A 20,853-nucleotide genomic window follows, 5' to 3' on the forward strand; every position below is an offset into this window, starting at 1 on the left:
AATTCTTGGTACGATGGTGTTACGGTGGGTAACCGGAGATTAATAGAACAGATGGTGTGGGATGGCCCAATCGTCCACGAATGGTGAGCTCCGGGTTGGTTTGCACGCAGGAGCCTTCTTCCGACTTGTATACGTGGGTGAATGGGGGGTGGTACCTGCAAAGACACTCCGATGCCTAAGTTAGCAAGAGTGTGAGCAGGTCTAGAGAGTATTGGGCTTAGAGATACCTGAGGGGTGTCAGTGTATTTATAGTGGTGAGCCAATAACCACCGTTGAAGTAGTGCCGTATCTTTAGGGTGTTAACCGCCCCCATTATCTTGGGGAGGTTAAGATATGGCTTTATGAAGTGGTTAGAGAGATTTCAGGGGCGGTTACTCATTCGAATGAGTATTTATCTGCCAGCTAATCTCACATCCGACTTCTTCAGACCAAGTCGTGGTTGATACCGACTTCTTATGTGAAGGTCGGTACTTAGCTAGGTTTAATCCTTCAGATTAGGTCTTTTATTTGGACCTGGGCCTTTATCGTTGGGCCAGGGTACGAACAGTGCCCTTATTTGAGCCCAAAGTCTCTTTAGAGTTTGGGTTCAAGTATTTAACTCGGGTTCGTAGCCGACTTATTTGGAGAGAACATGGGTCCTATAAACCGACGTGATTTTCGCGACCCTTTGTTTCTGACAGTTACGTCAATTCAAGCGTCGTGTCCGTTAGGGAAGCATTGAGGGCTTTGGTAACGGTGCAATCTCATTAATGACTGCTCCGCTTTTACTATTATGCCCCTTAGCATGTTTATAAGTACTTTCTCTCTCTTTCCTTTTTCCGTTTCTGCAATCTTTCAAACTTCCTCTTTCTTTGTTCGTGCTGTGTTTGTACGTACTATACTTCCGGAGACTTCTGCTTCTTTATTTTCAAAAAGAGGTTAGTTTCTTTCTTCTTCTTTGTATGACTTGATTTTGTAGAGGGATAGTTTTGTAAATTTTTGCTCGGCTCCTTTTCTTTTCTCTAGAGACCTTTTTGATTTTTTCTTTTTCTTTTTCCTTTTGTAGGTTTCCTTCATTTTCCTTTAGAGAGAGAAAAATGGCCTCCGTAAATTGGGTTGACGTTACAGTTCTGGGGGAGGAGCCTTTGGTGGATGCGGAGTTTATTACTCACCTTCGCACCCATCATCGACTCTGTATTTCGGAGGAAGATGAGCCTAAATACGAGTTGCTTGTTCCCGGTTTAGAGGACCGGGTTTGTCATGGGAGAGCCAATGAAACGGCCCCCCACTTCTTCTTTATGTATGGGTGCATGATCACCCGACTGGGCGTCTTTCTGCCCTTTTCAAATTTTGAGATGTCTGTTTTGCAGCATTGTCGCGTTGCCCCTACCCAGCTTCATCCCAACTACTGTGGTTTCTTGAAAATTTACCAATTTATTAGCCATGCTCTGGATTTCCCGACTTCTTTAAAAATCTTTTTCCATCTTTTTCATATGACCAAGCCTTTTAATGGGCTGAATAATAAACAACAATGGGTTTCCTTCCGAGCCATACAAGGTCGGAGGATTTTTACCCTTTTTGATGAATCTTTTCATGATTTTAAAAATTTCTTCTTCAAAGTGCAAGCTGTAGAGGGTCACCATCCCTTTTTCTTGGATGAGAACTCTTTTCCTCACTTTCCTTTATACTGGCTGGAGGCCTCCCCTTGCGAGAAATATAGTTTAGATGACCTGGATGAGGTAGAGGCTGCCGTCGTGGGGTTCCTCCGAGAAGTGTGGGGGAGGGCCCCCTATTTGGATACTAAGAAATTTCTCCAAGGGTCTCCGACCTTTGTCCAATCTCAGCTAGGTAGTTTTTTATAGTATGCTGAATTCCCGACTTGTTAACCTAATATTCCGACTTTGTTTGATCCTTTAGCTTGTTGTTTTCTTTTTCAGAAATGGCAAAGACAAACGCTCAAGAATCTTTTCAAAGGGTCCAGGAGGCTAAAGCTAAGTCTCGCGCTCGATCTGATGGTGCCAGGGTTATCTCTCCTCCTCCTCGTAATGTTGGAACTCTTTCCAATCCTATGGTGATTTCCTCTTCAACTCCTTCTCAGCCGTCCTCCGTCATCCGACCTTCTCCCGATCCCAAGAAGCGCAAGCTTTTAGAGTCTGGCTCTTCTGGGGAGGTTAAGGCGGATGCTCTTGCCTTCGTCCGAAAGAATATCTATCCTTATGCCCGTATTGGCATGGATGATATGTCTGTTCGGAGCCACCTTACCACCATGGTCGAGGAGAGCCTTAAGGCGGCGGGGGTCTGCGGCAAGCTCTTAGATATTTTTGATAGGGCTCCTCTCAGCTCTTTAGGGGCGACCTCGAGGGTCGAGGAGCTGGAAGGGAGGCTCCGTGTATATCAAGAGCAGGAGGGAGAGTTGAAGAAGGAAATCGCCAAGTTAAAGGAGGAGAGAGACACCCTCCGGGAGAAAGGGAAAGCTTTGCAAGCCCAATGTAACATGGAGACGGAATTGAGGAAGACGGCACAGGCTAGCTATCAGAGCTTATTCAAGGATCTTGTGTCGGTGAAAACTGACCTGTTTAATTCTCGGAAAGCGTATGAGGAGTTAGAGGACTCCATTGCCGATGGCGCCGAGGAATCTTGGCGGATTTTTCTGGAGCAGGTCAGAGTTATTGCTCCTGACTTGGATCTGTCTCCTTTACATCCTGACAAAGTTGTCCTTGACGGCGCCATTGTAGATCCTCCTGTCCCCAAAATTGTTTCTGAATCCGAGTTGAAGACTCGGGGGCAGAGGATCATAGAGTCTCCTCCTCGCCCCAAAGATGCTCCGAGTTCTTCCGTCATTCCTCCGACTTCCTCTTCAGCTTCTCTTCCTGGTTCCGGTGGCGCTCCTCCTGACTCTGGTGGTGGTGATCCGTCTACTCCTCTGAAAAAATGACTTTATTTTTCATGGCTACATGGGGGCTCGGCTTGTGAGTCCCCCCTTTTTTAAACTTATTTATGTGTTGTTTGGTGGTTGTGTGAACAATTTCTCTTGGCCTTTTAAGGCCGTAAACAAAATATTTCTGACAAGTGCCCTTTTGAATAAGGGTGTAGAAAAATAAATGCCCCTTTTTGGATAGGGGTCCTAAGTTACCTTGTGCGTGTATGCTTTTCTAATTTCGATATTTCAAAACCCTTTTCCTGAAAACCTTTTTGTTGGCTTGTATCGTTTTTTCGTTTAAGGGCTTTTGTGCAGCCTTTAAACTTTTCTCCGTTTTTCCAATCTCTTTTTATTATCCTTTATACTCAACTTTGCTTTAATGAGTTTTTATGACTTAGGTTATTTTTGTGATGCGTTTTTCGTCTACTCGGAATGTTTCTGAGCTTGTTTTACTCGGGTTCTCATTTCGACTTAGGAGTCGGATTGTTCCCGAGTTTTTCACGATCAACTTATACCACCTCTTTACGCCGACTTGTACCTCGTCGTTTTATCCTGACGACCATTTAGGTCGGTTCATGGGATTTTCACGTTTTGTCGAGCTTAAGTCGGCGCGTTTCGTAGAAATACTTAGAAAAATAAAGAAGGATATTATAAGAGAAAAAATAAAAAAGATCTTTATTAATCGGGGAGGTACCTTCTTGCTACTAAGGGTCTTGATAGCCTATTTCCCCTTAGCCTCTACTATGATGCCTCGTTAAAAACCCTTCTCCAGAAAAAACCCTTTTGGGAAAAAATCATGAAGTTGGGAAAAGAGTACATCAGGGAGTAGAGTTCGCTTTTAACTGTAGTACCTTTTCATATTACAAGCATGCCACGACCTTGGTAGCTCAGTGCCGTTCAGGTCGGTTACTTTATAATAACCCTTCCCTAGCACTTCCTTGATTTTGTATGGTCCCTTCCAATTTGCGGCGAGCTTTCCTTCTCCTGATTTGTTGACTCCTATGTCGTTTCTGATTAGGACCAAGTCATCTGAGGCAAATGTTCTTCGAATGACTTTCTTGTTGTACCTGGTAGTCATCCTTTGTTTCAATGCTGCTTCTCTTATCTGAGCATCTTCTTGGATTTCGGGGAGCAAGTCGAGCTCCTCTTTGTGTCCCCGCACATTTTCGACCTCATCGTGGAGAATCACCCTTGGGCTTTGCTCATTGATTTCTATCGGAATCATGGCTTCTACACCATAGACTAGTCGGAAAGGTGTTTCTCCTGTGGCGGATTAGGGGGTTGTCCTATAAGCCCATAGCACCTGAGGGAGCTCTTCAGCCCAAGCTCCCTTTGCTTCCTGTATTCTCTTCTTTAATCCTGCCAGTATGACTTTGTTGGCTGCCTCGGCTTGCCCATTGGCTTGTGGCTGTTCTACCGAGGTGAACTGATGTTTAATTTTCATGCTGGCTACTAGGCTTCTGAAGGTAGCGTCGGTGAATTGGGTTCCATTATCCGTGGTAATGGAATAAGGTATCCCATATCTTGTGATGATATTTTTGTAAAGGAATCTGCGACTTCTTTGGGCGGTGATAGTAGCTAATGGTTCTGCTTCTATCCACTTTGTGAAGTAATCTATTCCCACAATCAAGTATTTGACTTGTCCTGGCGCTTGGGAAAAAGGACCTAACAAATCCATTCCCCATTTTGCAAAAGGCCATGGAGAAGTGATACTAATGAGCTCTTCTGGGGGAGCCACGTGGAAATTTGCATGCATCTGGCACGGCTGACACTTTTTCACAAATTCTGTGGCATCTTTTTGCAAGGTCGGCCAGTAGAATCCGGCTCGGATCACTTTTCTGGCTAGTGATCTTGCTCCGAGATGATTTCCACAGATCCCGCTATGTACTTCCTTCAGCACCTCGGCGGTTCTTGAGGTCGGTACGCACTTCAACAATGATGTTGATATCCCTCTTCTGTAGAGGACATTTCTCACCAAAGTGTAATCTTGTGCTTCCCTTTGGATCTTTTTAGCTTCTTTCTCCTCCTTAGGGAGGATGTCGAATTTCAAGTATTCGACTAGGGGATTCATCCATCCGAGGTTTAAACCGACTACCTCAAGTACTTCTTGTTTATCTTCTGTTTTTGTTACCGAGGGCTCTTGGAGGGTTTCTTGAATCAGGCTTCTGTTGTTTCCTCCCGGTTTGGTGCTTGCTAACTTGGATAGGGCATCCGCTCTGCTATTTAGCTCCCGAGTTATGTGTTTGACCTCGGTTTCTGCAAAGCGCCCAAGGTGCTCCAAGGTTTTTTTCAAGTACCTTTTCATGTTAGGGTCCTTTGCCTGATATTCTCCGCTTATTTGGGAGGTCACCACTTGTGAGTCGCTATATATCATCACTTTTGTAGCACCGACTTCTTCTGCCAATTTTAGTCCGGCTATCAAGGCTTCATACTCTGCCTGATTATTTGAAGCCGGAAATTCAAATTTTAAGGAAACCTCTATTTGGGTTCCTCTTTCATCTACTAATATTATGCCTGCACCGCTTCCTGTTTTGTTGGAGGATCCGTCTACATAGAGTTCCCATGTAGTCGGCTTGTCCTCTTGATCCCCTGCATATTCTGCCACGAAGTCGGCGAGACATTGGGCTTTAATTGCTGTCCGAGTTTCGTATCTCAAATCGAATTCGGAAAGCTCTATTGCCCATTGAACCATTCTCCCTGCAACATCCGTCTTTTGGAGGATTTGCTTCATGGGTTGGTTCGTACGGACTCTAATTGTGTGCGCTTGAAAGTAAGGTCGTAGCCTTCGTGAGGCTATCACTAAGGAGTAGGCAAACTTTTCTAGTTTGTGGTACCTTAGTTCAGGGCCTTGTAGGACCTTACTGATGAAGTAGACCGGGTGTTGTCCGACCTCGTCTTCTTTTATCAGGGCTGACGAGACAGCCCTGTTTGCTACGGATAAGTACAGAACGAGGTCTTTTCCAGGTACTGGTCGGGATAAGATAGGAGGTTGGCTTAAAAACCTTTTGAACTCTTGGAACGCCTCCTCGCATTCCGGAGTCCATTCGAATGGGCATCCCTTCTTTAATAAGGAAAATAATGGAAGGGATTTTATTGCCGATCCTGCCAAAAATCTGGAGAGGGCTGCAAGTCGGCCATTGAGCTGCTGGACCTCTCTCAAACAAGTCGGACTTTTCATTTCTAGGACGGCTCTACATTTATCGGGATTGGCCTCAATCCCTCTTTGTGTTAGCATAAATCCTAGAAATTTTCCTGCTTCAACCGCGAAGGCGCACTTTGCAGGATTTAGTCTCATCCCGTGCATCCTTATGGTGTCAAAGACTTGTGAGAGGTCGGATAAGAGGTCGACTTTATCCTTGGTTTTTACTAGCATGTCGTCGACGTATACTTCCATTAGGCTCCCTAGGTGGGGAGAAAACACTTTATTCATCAACCTTTGATATGTGGCTCCTGCATTCTTCAATCCGAATGGCATGACCACGTAGCAATAGTTGGCTCTGGGTGTGATGAATGATGTTTTCTCCTGGTCGGGTTCGTACATCGGGATTTGATTATATCCCGAGTAGGCGTCCATGAATGATAAGTATTGGTACCCCGAGCTGGAGTCCACCAGGGTATCAATACTTGGTAAGGGATAAGGGTCCTTAGGACATGCCTTATTCAAATCGGTATAGTCGACGCACATTCTCCATTTACCATTCTGTTTTTTGACCAGCACTACATTGGCTAGCCATGTTGGGTACTTGACCTCTCTAATAAAGCCGGCTTCCAGGAGCGCCTGTACTTGCTCTTCTACTATTAGGGCTCGTTCCATGCCGAGCTTGCGTTTTCTTTGTTGTACCGGTCGGGATCCTGAGTAAACCGAGAGCCTGTGGGACATGAGCTCGGGATCAATCCCGGGCATGTCGGAAGCCTTCCATGCGAAGAGGTCGGAATTAGCTCTTAGGAGTTCAGCCAACCCTTGTTTTAGGGTTTCCCCTAGGTTGGCTCCTATGTTAGTGTTTTTTCCTTCCTCCTCACCGACTTGTATCTCCTCGGTTTTTCCTCCCGGTTGAGGTCGTAGCACTTCTCTGGCCCTTGTGCCACCGAGCTCTATAGTGTGGACTTCTTTGCCCTTTCCTCTCAGATTTAGGCTTTCATTGTAGCATTTCCTCGCCAATTTTTGGTCTCCTCTCACCGTTGCTATTCCCGCTGAGGTCGGAAATTTCATGCAGAGGTGGGGAGTGGATACCACTGTTCCGAGCCGATTAAGGGTAGTCCTGCCAATTAAGGCATTATAGGCTGACCCTTCATCAATGACTATGAAGTCTATACTCAGAGTCTTTGATTTTTCCCCTTTCCCGAAAGTGGTGTGAAGGGGTAAAAATCCTAGTGGTTTTATTGGCGTGTTCCCTAATCCATATAGGGTGTCGGGGTAGGCTCTCAATTCTTTCTCATCTAATCCTAGCTTGTCGAAAGCAGGTTTGAAGAGAATATCCGCCGAGCTTCATTGGTCCACGAGAGTTCGGTGGAGATGGGCATTGGCTAGGATCATAGTTATCACCACGGGATCATCGTGCCCGGGAGTTATCCCTTGCCCATCTTCTTTTGTGAACGAAATAGTGGGGAGGTCGGGTGACTCTTCCCCGACTTGATAGACTCTTTTGAGATGCCTTTTGTGAGAAGATTTGGTGAGTCCTCCTCCCGCAAATCCTCCTGAGATCATATGGATATGCCTCTCTGGGGTTTGTGGTGGTGGATCTCTTCTATCCATATCATCTCGCTTTCTCTTTCCGTGACTGTCCGACCTTTCCATGAGATATCTATCAAGCCGACCTTCTCTAGCCAGCTTTTCTATCACATTCTTAAGGTCGTAACAGTCGTTAGTGGAGTGACCATATATTTTATGGTACTCGCAATAATCGCTGCGACTCCCCCCTTTTTTTATTTTTAATAGGTCTAGGGGGTGGCAGCCTTTCGGTGTGGCAAATCTCTCTGTATACGTTCACTATAGAAGTTTTTAGAGGAGTATAAGAGTGATATTTTCTGGGCCTTTCGAGACCGAGTTCTTCCTTTTTCTTGGCTTCCCTTTCCCTCTCCTTAGTTGAGGGAGGGGGTCCAGGTCGCCAGCTCAGGTCCCTTAATTTGGCGTTCTCTTCCATATTGATGTACTTTTCAGCCCTTTCTTGTACATCACTTAGAGAAACGGGGTGCCTTTTAGATATGGACTGTGAGAAGGGACCTTCTCTGAGCCCATTGACTAGCCCCATTATGACTGCCTCTGTGGGCAGGTCTTGGATCTCCAAACATGCTTTGTTGAACCTTTCCATATAGGCTCGTAAAGACTCCTCGACCTCCTGTTTTATTCCCAAGAGGCTCGGTGCATGTTTTACCTTGTCTTTCTGAATTGAGAACCTCATCAAAAACTTCCTTGAGAGGTCTTCAAAGCTAGTGATCGATTTCGGGGGAAGGCTATCGAACCACTTCATTGCTGCTTTCGACAAAGTGGTCGAGAAAGCTTTGCATCGAGTAGCGTCGGAAGCATCAGCTAGATACATCCGACTTTTAAAGTTGCTTAGATGATGCTTTGGGTCCGTGGTTCCATCGTAGAGGTCCATGTCAGGGCTTTTGAAGTTTCTCGGAACTTTTGCCCTCATTATGTCCTCGCTGAAAGGATCGTCTCCGCCCAAGAGTTGTTCTTCTTGTTCGTCGCGGGAGTTGTGATTCTTGAGGGAAGATTCTAGCTGTAAGAGTTTTCTTTCTAACTCTTTTCGCCGCTCCATCTCCTCTTTGAGGTACTTTTCCGTTTCCTTTTGCTTCTCCCGCTCTTGTTCTAATTGTTCCAGGCGGCTGTGGACTAATCCCATTAGTTCAGCTACGTGGGATGGTCCGCCTTTTTCTGATTCGCGCCCATCGGAGGAATTTACCTTCGGGTTCTTCACTCCGGAGGTGCCTTCTCTATGTTGATTATTAACTTCCTGTTGTAGGGCTAGATCCGCATCGTTATTACTCATGTCCAGATTCTCTTGTTCGGAATCTGTTTCCACATGGCCTTCTTCGTGGGATCTGTCCGCCATCAATGGATGATCTCTCGGGTCCCCGGCAACGGCGCCAATGTTACGGTGGGTAACCGGAGATTAATAGAACAGATGCTGTGGGATGGCCCAATCGTCCACGAATGGTGAGCTCCGGGCTGGTTTGCACGCTGGAGCCTTCTTCCGACTTGTATACGTGGGTGAATGGGGGCGGTACCTGCAAAGACACTCTGATGCCTAAGTTAGCAAGAGTGTGAGCAGGTCTAGAGAGTATTAGGCTTAGAGATACCTGAGGGGTGTCAGTGTATTTATAGTGGTGAGCCAATAACCACCGTTGAAATAGTGCCGTATCTTTAGGGTGTTAACCGCCCCCATTATCTTGGGGAGGTTAAGATATGGCTTTATGAAGTGGTTAGAGAGATTTCAGGGGCGGTTACTCATTCGAATGAGTATTTATCTGCCAGCTAATCTCACATCCGACTTCTTCAGACCAAGTCGTGGTTGATACCGACTTCTTATGTGAAGGTCGGTACTTAGCTAGGCTTAATCCTTCAGATTAGGCCTTTTATTTGAACCTGGGCCTTTATCGTTGGGTCAGGGTACGAACAGACGGTATCTTTATTAAACGACGATATTTATGTAACTTTTCTTTTATGTATAAAGTGAACCGCTTTGTATATTTCTCTTTTATCCATAGACTAGAAACAAGGTAGACAAAATCTATAACGAAGACCTATGGAGAACTCCTATTATTAGTACTTAATTTAGAATACCAATAATCATCACGCATAAGTAACACCAATAAAAGCCTACCCATCAGAAATATTAGCACTTAGCAACCCCAATGTGACTCCAATCAAGGGGTCATTAAGATAAGATTCAAACCAATGGACGAGAAATAAATGGACACAGCAACCCCAATGTGACTCCAATCAAGGGGTCATTAAGATAAGATTCAAACCAATGGACGAGAAATAAATGGACACAGTAAAAGAAGTTTATATAACCCTTTTAAAGAACTCATTATATTCTAACATAACTACCAAATAAATCTTAATCAAGTTTTGGCATCAAGTAATCCTGAATATTCATAGGCCAGGAAGATTGATTACACATGAACGAGAGCCTTGCTATAAAATACCAAACCATCTTCATTCTGCAATACATTGGCAGGCACAAATTGCCATCAGAATTTAATATTGAAAATAAACTCAATGCAGGGATTATTACCGCACCGAGAAGATTGTAGATCATTCTACCTACCTGAACCCATTAAGACATATCAGCCTAGCTGCACAGCACTTCCTACAGTCCAGGTAGAATTTTCTGTTATGACAAAACGCCCAAATCAAAAAGAAAAAAAAAAACCATCCCAATACTGCATGAAATTAACTAGATTATAAAACGACACAAAACTATTCTCATGATTATAGCCAAAGGTGGCACTAGTCAAAGTAAGATATGGTGACAAAAACTACACACTAGTAATGGACAACAAGAAACACAAATCTTCACGCTGATAAGTGTTAGAATACTAGGACACACCAGAAGTAAACACTAATGAATCCTGTCCCCGACCGCAAAGAAGCTTCATATAAAAATAAATCAGTAACCTTGCAAAAAAACCACATAAACTGAAATGCAAGAGTAAACAATAATCAGTGATGCAAAATGTTTAGCTTGAGCAGGTTAGATAAAGGAACTCCACTACTTCCCATTCCCCTTGAGACCTGCGCCAAGGTGCCAAAATCTGTATTCCAGAATTATCATCAGTTTCTAAGACAACAATAAAAACTTCAAAAAAAAAAAACCTCACAATACAGCAAATATAATGTATCCAACATAAAATTCTAAGATAACAACATGTAGTCTATCAATAATATGAGGATCCATATTCCTCAAAGAGGGAGTAAAGGTTACAACAACCTTCTTGAAATGACAACAACTAGTATGCTCATCTCTTTCTACCACCACGCTCTCTTAAGCTGAGAGTAAGTATTTCTCCTCCACCAACATTGTAATGGGCAAGAGACATATTATCCTTGAGAAAGCCTGGCTTTCCGCTTAATTTCTGCTTGTTAGCAGGGAGTTGTATCTCCCCTGCAATCTTTTCCTTCAGACTGCCAACAGTTTCAGACAGAGATTGCACTGTAATTTCCAGAACTTGTCCTTTAAGATTTCCTTCATCATGGTTTGGAACAGACACACTGATCCGGAGAGGTCCCTGCAAAGACGAAACCGGTTAGGAAGGACATAAATAGAAATGATGGTACATGGTAAATAAAAATTAAGAGTAAAAAATGAAGATTGTCTGGAAAATACCGGATGTTGAGCCAGAAATTGATCTTCAGGAATCAGAGCAGAATCATCAAGCTTCTGCCTCTTTGGCTCTGGTTCCTCTGGAAGTGGGGGAGGAGCTTCTTCAGGTGGTGGTGGCGGTGGTGGCACTCCTTGAGGCATAGGTGGTGGATGCATCATAGGCATACCTGATGGTGGGACAGAGAAAGGAACAAAAGGTCGGGGAACAGGTATAGGAGTGTACTGAGATCCTGGAGGTGGAGGTATGGGAATTCCTTGGCTATTCATAGGAATTGATGGAGGCATTGGGGGTGGTTGACCAGCCATAACCGACTGCTGCCCAGAAGACATTGGCATAGGAGGAGGTGGGGCTGGCCGAATGTTAGGATTAGATTGCATCATGGACATTACTGGTGGCCTAGGCGGAGGAACAGAAAGTCCACCACTGTTTGGAGCAGAATACTGGACTACATTGGGAGGAAAACGGGGAAGATGATTCAATGCTAATCCAGCTGGTGGTGGAAGAGGCCGAATTGAAGGCATACCAGGCCTAGGAGGAGGTGCAGCAGGACCAGGAAGGTTCTTGGCTTCATTATTAGATGGATCATTTTGATCCTCACCACCCATATTCTGAGACAAGGCTATATTTGCAGTGCGGCCAATACTACCGGTGTGACCATCCCATATAACTTGCTTAGGTTGCTCGTCATTTTTCTTCTCAATCTCTGCCTTGACCGCATTCGAAACTTCTTCCTCTGTTGTACCAAAGATATCAGGACGGGTTCTAGCAAGTCCGACAATGTTTCTTGAAATTTCATCATCCTGGGCCAGAGTTGTCTCTCGAATTTTGGCAAACATCCTTTCTTTCTGTTCCTTGTACTTGGGATCAATAAGGGAAATTCTCATATGTTCAGACATTTCACTAATAGGAATCAGTTCACCGGTGATAGGAGAAACAACAAACTTGGTTGGATCTCTTTCTGCAGAAATCCTCTCCTCTGGTCTCTTCCAGTTCTTCACAATTTTCATCGGTGGCTCAGGTTCTTCAGTAACCATGGCTTCATTTCTCTCATCATCCTTGTCTTCTAAACTAGCTTTTCCCAAGCCCTCTGCAACAAGCTGTGCCTCCTCCTCGTCCATTTCCATTTCTACCTCCTTTCCTGGCTCTACAATATCTTCTTCTGCGGCTGACACCTTGCTTCTCCTAATAACCTCTTCAATGGTCATTGGAGGAGGCAACTCTTCATCCTCATCATCAACAAAGTCTATTGTTTCAACCACCACAAAGTCATGCCAATCAATCATAGCCATCTGTATCCTTTCCTGCTCTATCTCATCCTCGGCTTTTTGCCTGGCTTGCTCTTGTGAACGCTCCCATTCTAGCCTATTCACACACCTCTCAAGGACAGTTGTCATGTCAGGAACACTCTTCTTCAGCTTCTCTGTCAAACCCTTTGGAGGCATCAAAACCTTTGAATATGCATCCGCAAGGGATGTAAAGAACGTAAACATGCTGTGGGTTGGTTTCAAGAAATGGAACTGTGGGTTATTAACTTCCCTACTAGTTAATCCTGTCAAAAAAGATTTCCCATTTCGAGCCACAAATTGTGCCGTAAGCTTTATGATATCCAGCTCTTCACCTGTAATTCCTTCGGGAAGCCGAACAGTGTACTGCTCGGCTTCAGGGGGTTCAAGCACTTTCTTAACAGGTCTAAACTGGGCAGAAATATCAGGCTTTTCAACTGCCACTGTGCCATTGCTATCAGGGGCCGGTGCAGAAGGTGCAGATTCAGGAACAGACGAGTCAGGAGGCTGCAAAGGTGGTTGCGCACCAGACGATTGATTCTGAGCACGAAATTCAGCCAAACGGTGTTGATAATACGCATGATAGGGATCCGATGCGTTGAGGAAATTGAACTTGACATTGCCAGTGTTATTTGCAATAATCCTCTTCTCAAATTCGGGACCATTCTTGGCAACAAACTGGGAAGTTTTATCAACGATGGTTCTAATATCAGGAGGGGGGTGTATAATTCCTATAGTTCTAGTATGGGTAGCAACCGTTGCAGGCGGCGGAGCAGGAGCTGAATTCGACTTGTTCTCCTCCTCCCTATCGTCCTGAGGGAGCTGAGACTCAGGTAGAGGACCGAGATTTCCATCAGAAGGAGGAGCAGGGAGAGGCAGTATCGGCAATGAACCTAACATGATGTGAAAACCCCTAGAAAGCTCAAATATTTTCTATGCGAATTCACACAAAACCAAAATCAAAAGGAAGCACCAAAGCAGCCCTGCAAATGAGAAACAGATTTTTAACCTAGCGAAAGCTAAAGGAAATGAAAGCCGCAAAACTAACAAGAACAACACACGCGTGCCTAGGGTTCATTTCGATGTATTTGAAACCTATTAAAAAAAAACATGATTCTGTAGGAAGCAGAAAGTAAATAAGCTAATAAAGAAAAGTGAATTCAGGAGAGTAATTAGATAAGTGGGTGAGCACGAAGTGGAACCTAGAAGGAAGAAAACGAGGGAAGAGCTTACACTGAAGGGGCTGGGATCTTGTAGAGCTATTCCGAGAGAGAGAAAGAGAGAGAGAGAAAAGGGATGCCCTTTTCTATGCATAGATCGATGATCTATCTCTCATTTCTGGCTGGGTCGGTGTATCCGCTGCTCTTTCTAGTGCTTTAAGGCCCAACCTCTGTTAATTTCGTTTTTTTATTATTTTTATTTTCTTCCCAAAACATAAAATAATTCACTTTATATTTTCATTATATAATTAATCAAATTCAATAATAACTAATTTAATAATTTTTTCCAGTCATGCTACATAAACGTAAGATTCTACATAACAACGTAAAATAACGATAATATTACAATGTATATATCATTTTCTTAAAAAGAATGAATTTTATGTTTCTAGTAGTCCAGAATTGAGATATTTGGAGGAATACAAAACATACAAGATGATGAAAATGGAAGCTGGATGAATATCCTCCTATTCATTGAATGTATTGGAGCATCAACAACAAACATTAGAGGCCCCTCAAACAATACATATATTCCCTTCCCCACCCTCCAACTCTCGTGTTTGCTATGGACACTCACTAGGAAAAACAAAAAAAAAAACAAAAGAAAAAGAAAAAATCCTGCTATCACAGCAGTTCCTCCCCCAACTTCCAACATCCAAATCAAACTCTGGTGACCAAAGAATGTGTTCTCAATAAATGGCAACTTCTACCGGTCCATGAATAGCGGTTTCCTAAAATGTTTCTATTACCGGGTCCATCAATTGCATACATTGGTCTGCAAGTTCCAGTCATCCAGAAGGCCAGAAATCGAAGCCTCGAGCTTCTTGGCCTGAGGACCCGGCTTCAGTATATTGACGTCGCCCCACTGGGAGCATGGATCTGACCACCAGCTCCTCTGCCCAGAACACCACGCCCCTGGCACGACTTGTTTGCGACCGCGGTGAAGGATCTTTTCATCGATCATGTCCAGCACCGGGTTATCAACTGCGAACTGCCTTGCAAATGCAGCTCCACTATCTACCATCCGATTATAATCGGACGTATTAAGGTAGTGTGGTTCCATCTTTGGAGGATTGTCCCAGATCATGAATCTTAGGTCCCCATTTACAGTTGTGTTCTTAAACTCTGGTGCATTGCAAATAACTGAATGGAAGTAGCCTTCTTGAGATAACTTCACATTTGTGAAATACATCAGCAGTACTCGAGGTAAATTATCCCAACCAAAAATGCAAAATTCGAGGAAAGATCGGCTCAAAATTACCCAAGATGAACCTGCAAGGAAAGGAAAGCAGTCAACAACAAACATAAGCAAATCTCATAGGCATAGATAGTGTTACACAGACAGCATGAGAGGAAAGAATTGCCTGTGTAGAGTTTGAACGCATCAGGGGTTGACCGTTTCTCGGTAGCCTGAAAAATTTGACTTCTCCTTGCTAAATATAGCCCTGGGTCAACTACTATAGGATGGAATCTATCACCTCTGCACAAGCAAACAAATAAATGATCTAAGACCAATTGAATAAGTGCCACAAAGTACAGGCTAGCAGAGAAAGTTAACAGTAATTGTCATACATTTTCCATCCAAGGTTGCTAGTGTGATCAATGAAATTCAGGTCTCTCCTAACAGAAGAGAAAACATGAGAAAGATCTGGAAAAATAAACAAGCACGGATCAGTAACATAGAAACAAGAGTTGAGAATATGAAAGATCCACAGAAGTTAAAACAGGAAAAAGTATGTAGGGTTCTTGTCACCTATAACAAAATAAAGTGAAAATACTGTAAATGTTATTGGATTTTAAAAGCAAGATGTCTATGATTGAAGGCCACACTGATGAACCCTAAAATGGAGGACTTATTGAGCCTTCAAAAGCCAACCATGTAGTTACAAACCAGCTTTTTCAGCGTACCTCATATTTCAAAATATAAAATATTGCTTAGTTGCATTCTTTACTGCCGTCTTATTAACAAGATGGTCCAATATCAAAGGATGTACGTCAATGATCGGCACTATGCAATAGCATGTGCATGCAAAGAGAAACAGTGCCCCCCCCCCCCCCCCCCCTTCTTTCCTCTTCTTTTTTCCTTTTGGGCACCATAATCACAAAGAAAATGTTTGATATATGCCATAAAGTCCAGCTTGAAACTTGTCAATAGCAAACTGTTATTTTTGTTACTTGTGATAAATTCCAGTAGCTGATGTATATTGGAGTTTAACACACCCATTTCCCTTTTTCTCTAGAAGCATAAGAAAACTGGTTGAAACTTGAAACTAGCATTTAAGCATCTAAATATGCTGTCAGCACCTCCTTTACACTTTAAATCCTAATATTCACATACTATTTTTTGTAAACTTCTTTGGCTCAAAAACCATTGACTGTTTATGCAATAATAGGATTCCAGCATAGAGCCAAACTCTTCAACTCAGAGATTGATATGCAATGGCTAAGCAGCTTGTCAAGCAAGCACAGATAATATTGATTTTTTTTTTTTTTTTTGGGTGGGGGTTAGAAATGTAAACTGAACCAGATCACATGAAGAATTTCAGCTGAGTTTCTTTGGTATGTAGGAAGGCTTGAAGAAGTCCTTAGAATCTGTTGTTTCATTTAAGGAAAGAGCAGTACCTTCTTTCTTTTTACTATAAATCACAACAGGCGTAGCTAATGGGAAAAGTGCACCATCTACACCTCTCCTTCCCCACCCTTGAGGTAGTAAACATTTTACATTCCAAGCCCTCCCTTCCCCTCCAAAATCCTAACTCACAAATAACCATCCCTAATTCCTCACTCCTCTTAACTTTCACATGCCTATGTGCTACCAAATCAGTTAGAAGACCAATCTTTTCAACTAGTGTCCTATATAAATTCAATTCTAGAGCCTAACTCATGATCATCTGCCAGAATAGTGTAAAATTATATGAACAACCAAACTCAGACTAACACAAGGGGGCAGCCTGGTGCAAAAGCATGCTACGCAGGTTCGGGGGGAAAAGCCGCACCAAAGGGGGTAGTGTAACCAGCTTAACTTGAGCAATGGCTGATTCCACTCAGAGTAACACAAGAATGATACTAATTACTAAATTGCATTTCATGACCCTATAGCAACCAATCCAAAATTCAACGATAAGACCATCTATGAAAGAAAGGTCATTCATTTGGATATTAATTATTAAATCTTAAGTTTCTAATTAATGCCAGATCTCAAACTCTATAAAGCGAGCCTGACTAACAGAAAATGAAAATAAAGCACCTTAAAATCCGCATAAACTTCCCAACAATGATTACCAAGCCACTACACACAAATCACCTAAGAAGACAGGTCAACTTCATAAAATTGCATTTAAAAGCTTGTTGATTTGAACTTTCTTCTTTCAGTATAATGATTCGGTTATCAAATATAAAAATTCATAACAGAAAATTTGGCATACCATCCTGAGTGATGAGAGGATAATCACGTGCACTCAAAGTGATGAACCAATTCCAACCAGAATCCAATTTCAACATGATGGCAGCAGCACGCAGCGTGAGGGCAACATTGGATGAACCCAAGTACGTGATCCAATCAGCATTTCCAACCACATCAACGTTCCCAAAAGCCCGAATAGCCGGCACCGCCATGACAGCGGAGACAAGGGCCAGCCTCTCGTCATCTCCAGCGTCCCTTCCAAGATGAAGAAGGTACCGATTCCTTGGGTGATAAACCGCCAGCATCAACCGCAAGATCCGATCCTTATCTTGGTGCCCGCCAGAGATAAAGTACGCAAAAGAAGGAGGGTAAGGAGAACCATGCTGAACAAGGGAAGGAAAAGCCTTTGGGGAGCTAAAGGAAGAGAAGGAAGACATTATCAAAACCATGAAAGTGAGGAACACCGCACTGAACAGCGTGAAAAGCCATTTTCTCTCAGCTCCCATGATAGTGGGTGTGGCTTGCGGTGGCGTTGGGGCATATGGCGTGTGGGTGGTTCCGGTGAAAGGAGGGATTTTTGGAATCCGATCGGGTCAAAGCCCGGATTTTGAGATCGTTACGGTTGATGGGGTAGTTCAAGATCTTGGCTTTTCCTAGGTTGGTGTTGTTAGCAGGTTGATGATGATGATGGGCATGGAAGATATCAAACTAACTTACATTAACAACAAATTAAATAAATGATGGTCGGAACAAACAAATGAAAGCTTAGCTCATAAAGTTCCAAAATTTTGTTGCAAATAGAGATAGAGAAGTTGCAGTTTGTCACTTAATCAATGATGAAATGAAATCCCAACCTTGCTGTGAGAAAAGGAGGAGCTAGGTTTTCACAAGTTAGATGGGGGAAGATGTTGGGAGTTTCAGAGATCACGGATTCATGCCTCTCTTCTAATGTTTCACATTGTCATTATTGTCATTCATTCATCTCCAAATTCACTATTTTTTTATTTTTTATTTTTTTTTCCAATGGAATTACTAAGAGAAATGAAACTTTAATATATAACTCTAGCTCAAATAAGACATTAATTATAATAATTAAAATTAATTTTTTTACGAAGACTGTTATATCTATTCATAGAATTTTCTACTGTTATCCAGGTTTTAATTTTTTTTTTCTTCAATATGTATATTTTTGTTTAAGGAAAGTGGGTGTGAAAAGGAGATTTATTCCAATAATAAAAGCATTGGATTTTTTGAATGAAAATATAATTTTATTAATGAAATAAAAGTGAGATATGTCCAAAACTAAAAAGAGTGATTTATTAAAGCTTTTAGATAAGAAATTAGATTAAACATAAAAATAAGAGAAAAGCTAAAAAATAGCAACTAAGAAAAGACTAAAATGTTATATGTAATAGGATGAGACATATAATTATTTTTTTACGATGTTCTAGAGAGTAAATTTTCTCAAATTTTTTAATTATTTAATAAAATATTATCTTTTATTATTTGATATTTTTTATATATTTTTTATTAATTTTATTTAAAGAATGTGAGGTGAAAGATTATTATTTATTAAATAATTAAAAAAAATTGAAAAAATTCATTCTTACGGTGACACTTGACAAAAGAAAAAAAAGTGTCTTTTACGGTTCTACTAAGCATTAACCCAATCTTTCTTCTATCTATGGACACTATTTTTAAATACTTTTACAAATCCCAAATTTGGATTCCAGTTGGGATGTGATGAAAAATAAAAATGTTATTTATATATTAAAGTTAATTATTAATATATTTGTGTATAAATATATGTATAATTTAATTTATTTTAATATGTATTTATATTTTTATATTAATTATTGACTTTAATAGCTATTTTTTATATACATTTAGTATTGTTTGATAAAAAATTATGTCTCAATATTGTATTTTTTGTAAAAAAACTAAAAAATTATTACAACTAATTAAATTGATTGAGTAATTAATTACTCGTCTGTTTAAATAAATATCTAAAATTTTAATGATATATTATGTATACAGTAATTCATTTTTTAAATAAAAAACATAAACAATAAAAAGATTTGAAGAGCTAAATAAAATTTTAATTTGTTTATACATTTGATATAAGATATCTAAAATTTGAGCGTTTTTCATCTTTAAAATTTGGAACATTTACTAGCTGTTAGATTTGTTCAGTTCACTACTAAAAATGATAAAATTTAGTTCACTACTAAAAATTGAAGAAATTTATGTAAGGCCAACTTTTTTTCACCTATAGGATAAAAGAGCTTGATACAGTTAACCAGCAGCTTCTTTAAATTTCATTAAAGACAAAACAAATGGTTTGATTCCGGATTAAACCAACTTATTATAATATTCATAAAAAAATAAACCAAAAATTAATAAACTTGTTCTTTAAAAAAAAAATGTGGTGACGGCTATGCATAGAAAAACCTTATAAAAAGTCAAAAGATAATTTTAATTTTTTTTTTAGTCACCGAAAGAAAAGAGATTTTTTCCCTCTTATTTCATTTGGATTCACTACTGTCTATTTTATTTATTAAAAGCCACCAACGAATTTCTAAATTTATCATAATTTATTTTAACTTATTTTTATAAAAAAAATCGAACTTAAAATATGATCCTTGAATACCCTAAACAACTATCATTTTATCAACTATATATTAACTTAAGACGCCAAAAATACTATCTATTAACTTCTCTTTCCTTTTTTATAAACCCAAAAAATCACGTGTCCCTGTCCAAAATAAAGTAGTTGGGTTAGATAAGTCAAAAAAGAAAAACAAATCAAATATGAGTTGTTGAAATTTGAAAAATCCGTAGGTGATGGTTTCATACTTCATATGTTATAAATTCAAAATTATTTAACTCAAATTTAAGAATAAAAATATATAACGATCCAAGTGTTTAAAATAACGGAAAGTATTGTGGAAGACGTGTGGCAACGTGGAAGTGTTAAAAAAAAAAATGCAAGTTCGAAGTTGGTCAGAACATTGTTCCGTACAAATATGAATACGATATATAAGTATTAACTAAGCATAAATCAATCTGATAAAATTAGAATCAAACTCAAATTTTATCATGACTGCATTTTCTTTTATTTTTGTTGACTTTATCAAGTGTCAAGTGATATTTTTCTTGGTGAATGGTGACATTATGGAAGCATAGTTTTTCAAGTTTAAGTATACAAGGGCAAATTGTGATTGGCGAGGTTTTTTTTTTCCCCTTTCAAGAAGATAAGTTGGACAACTCCTGATTTTATACTTTACACATAATAACACTCATGCATAGTCGCATACTACACGTTTACACTTTACACACTCAACACCGAAGATTCTCATTTGTTATTAGCTTTAGTTAAGTCTCCAATTCAATTGTATAAATTATAAGAAAAAAATCACTACTATTAGACTTTTTATTTTTTATGGTATTTTTTAAATTCAGTAAATTAAAGACTAATTCGTTGCGAATCGAACTCCATTTAAGAATTTGTTAATGGCCAATGAGTTACTAGCATACACAAGGTCGAGGGCGGAGCCAGGTACAAGAAAAGGAGGGCAATGACTCCTAATTTTAATTTTTTACATGTAAATTATATGTAAATTTCAGTTTAGTCTTTTCCTTAAAATTTTATTTTAATATTATTTTATTGTGTAAATATTTTTTATCCTTCTCTAATATTTTATCTAACTCTGC

At 40.7% G+C, this 20,853-nt stretch overlaps 2 protein-coding genes across 7 annotated transcripts; both read right to left on the reverse strand.

Moving 5' to 3' along the window:
* Positions 1 to 9,892: 9,892 nt before the first annotated feature.
* LOC112711987 (probable splicing factor 3A subunit 1) lies at positions 9,893 to 13,948 on the reverse strand. Of its 6 annotated transcripts, none has more exons than XM_072203904.1 (6): positions 13,750 to 13,948; positions 11,236 to 13,499; positions 10,840 to 11,137; positions 10,459 to 10,663; positions 10,177 to 10,218; positions 9,893 to 10,069 (listed from the first exon to the last, which is right to left on the reverse strand). In XM_072203904.1, exons 2-3 carry the CDS (start codon positions 13,414 to 13,416, stop codon positions 10,868 to 10,870), a joined length of 2,451 nt encoding a protein of 816 aa, XP_072060005.1. In that variant the 5' UTR covers positions 13,417 to 13,499; positions 13,750 to 13,948; the 3' UTR covers positions 9,893 to 10,069; positions 10,177 to 10,218; positions 10,459 to 10,663; positions 10,840 to 10,867. The 6 variants fall into 6 exon arrangements, with proteins under 6 accessions (XP_072060005.1, XP_072060003.1, XP_072060007.1 ...); XM_072203902.1 differs by having other exon boundaries at positions 10,177 to 10,239; XM_072203906.1 differs by lacking the exon at positions 10,459 to 10,663.
* Positions 13,949 to 14,067: 119 nt separating this feature from the next.
* LOC112711988 (beta-glucuronosyltransferase GlcAT14A) lies at positions 14,068 to 18,200 on the reverse strand. The gene is made up of 4 exons (XM_025764752.3): positions 17,162 to 18,200; positions 15,309 to 15,384; positions 15,101 to 15,216; positions 14,068 to 15,008 (listed from the first exon to the last, which is right to left on the reverse strand). The coding sequence occupies exons 1-4, from the start codon at positions 17,643 to 17,645 to the stop codon at positions 14,494 to 14,496; spliced, it is 1,191 nt and encodes a 396-aa protein (XP_025620537.1). The 5' UTR covers positions 17,646 to 18,200; the 3' UTR covers positions 14,068 to 14,493.
* Between the last annotated feature and the right edge of the window lie 2,653 nt (positions 18,201 to 20,853).

This window comes from Arachis hypogaea, chromosome 9 (assembly GCF_003086295.3).
Source record: "Arachis hypogaea cultivar Tifrunner chromosome 9, arahy.Tifrunner.gnm2.J5K5, whole genome shotgun sequence".
Lineage (NCBI taxonomy): Eukaryota > Viridiplantae > Streptophyta > Magnoliopsida > Fabales > Fabaceae > Arachis > Arachis hypogaea.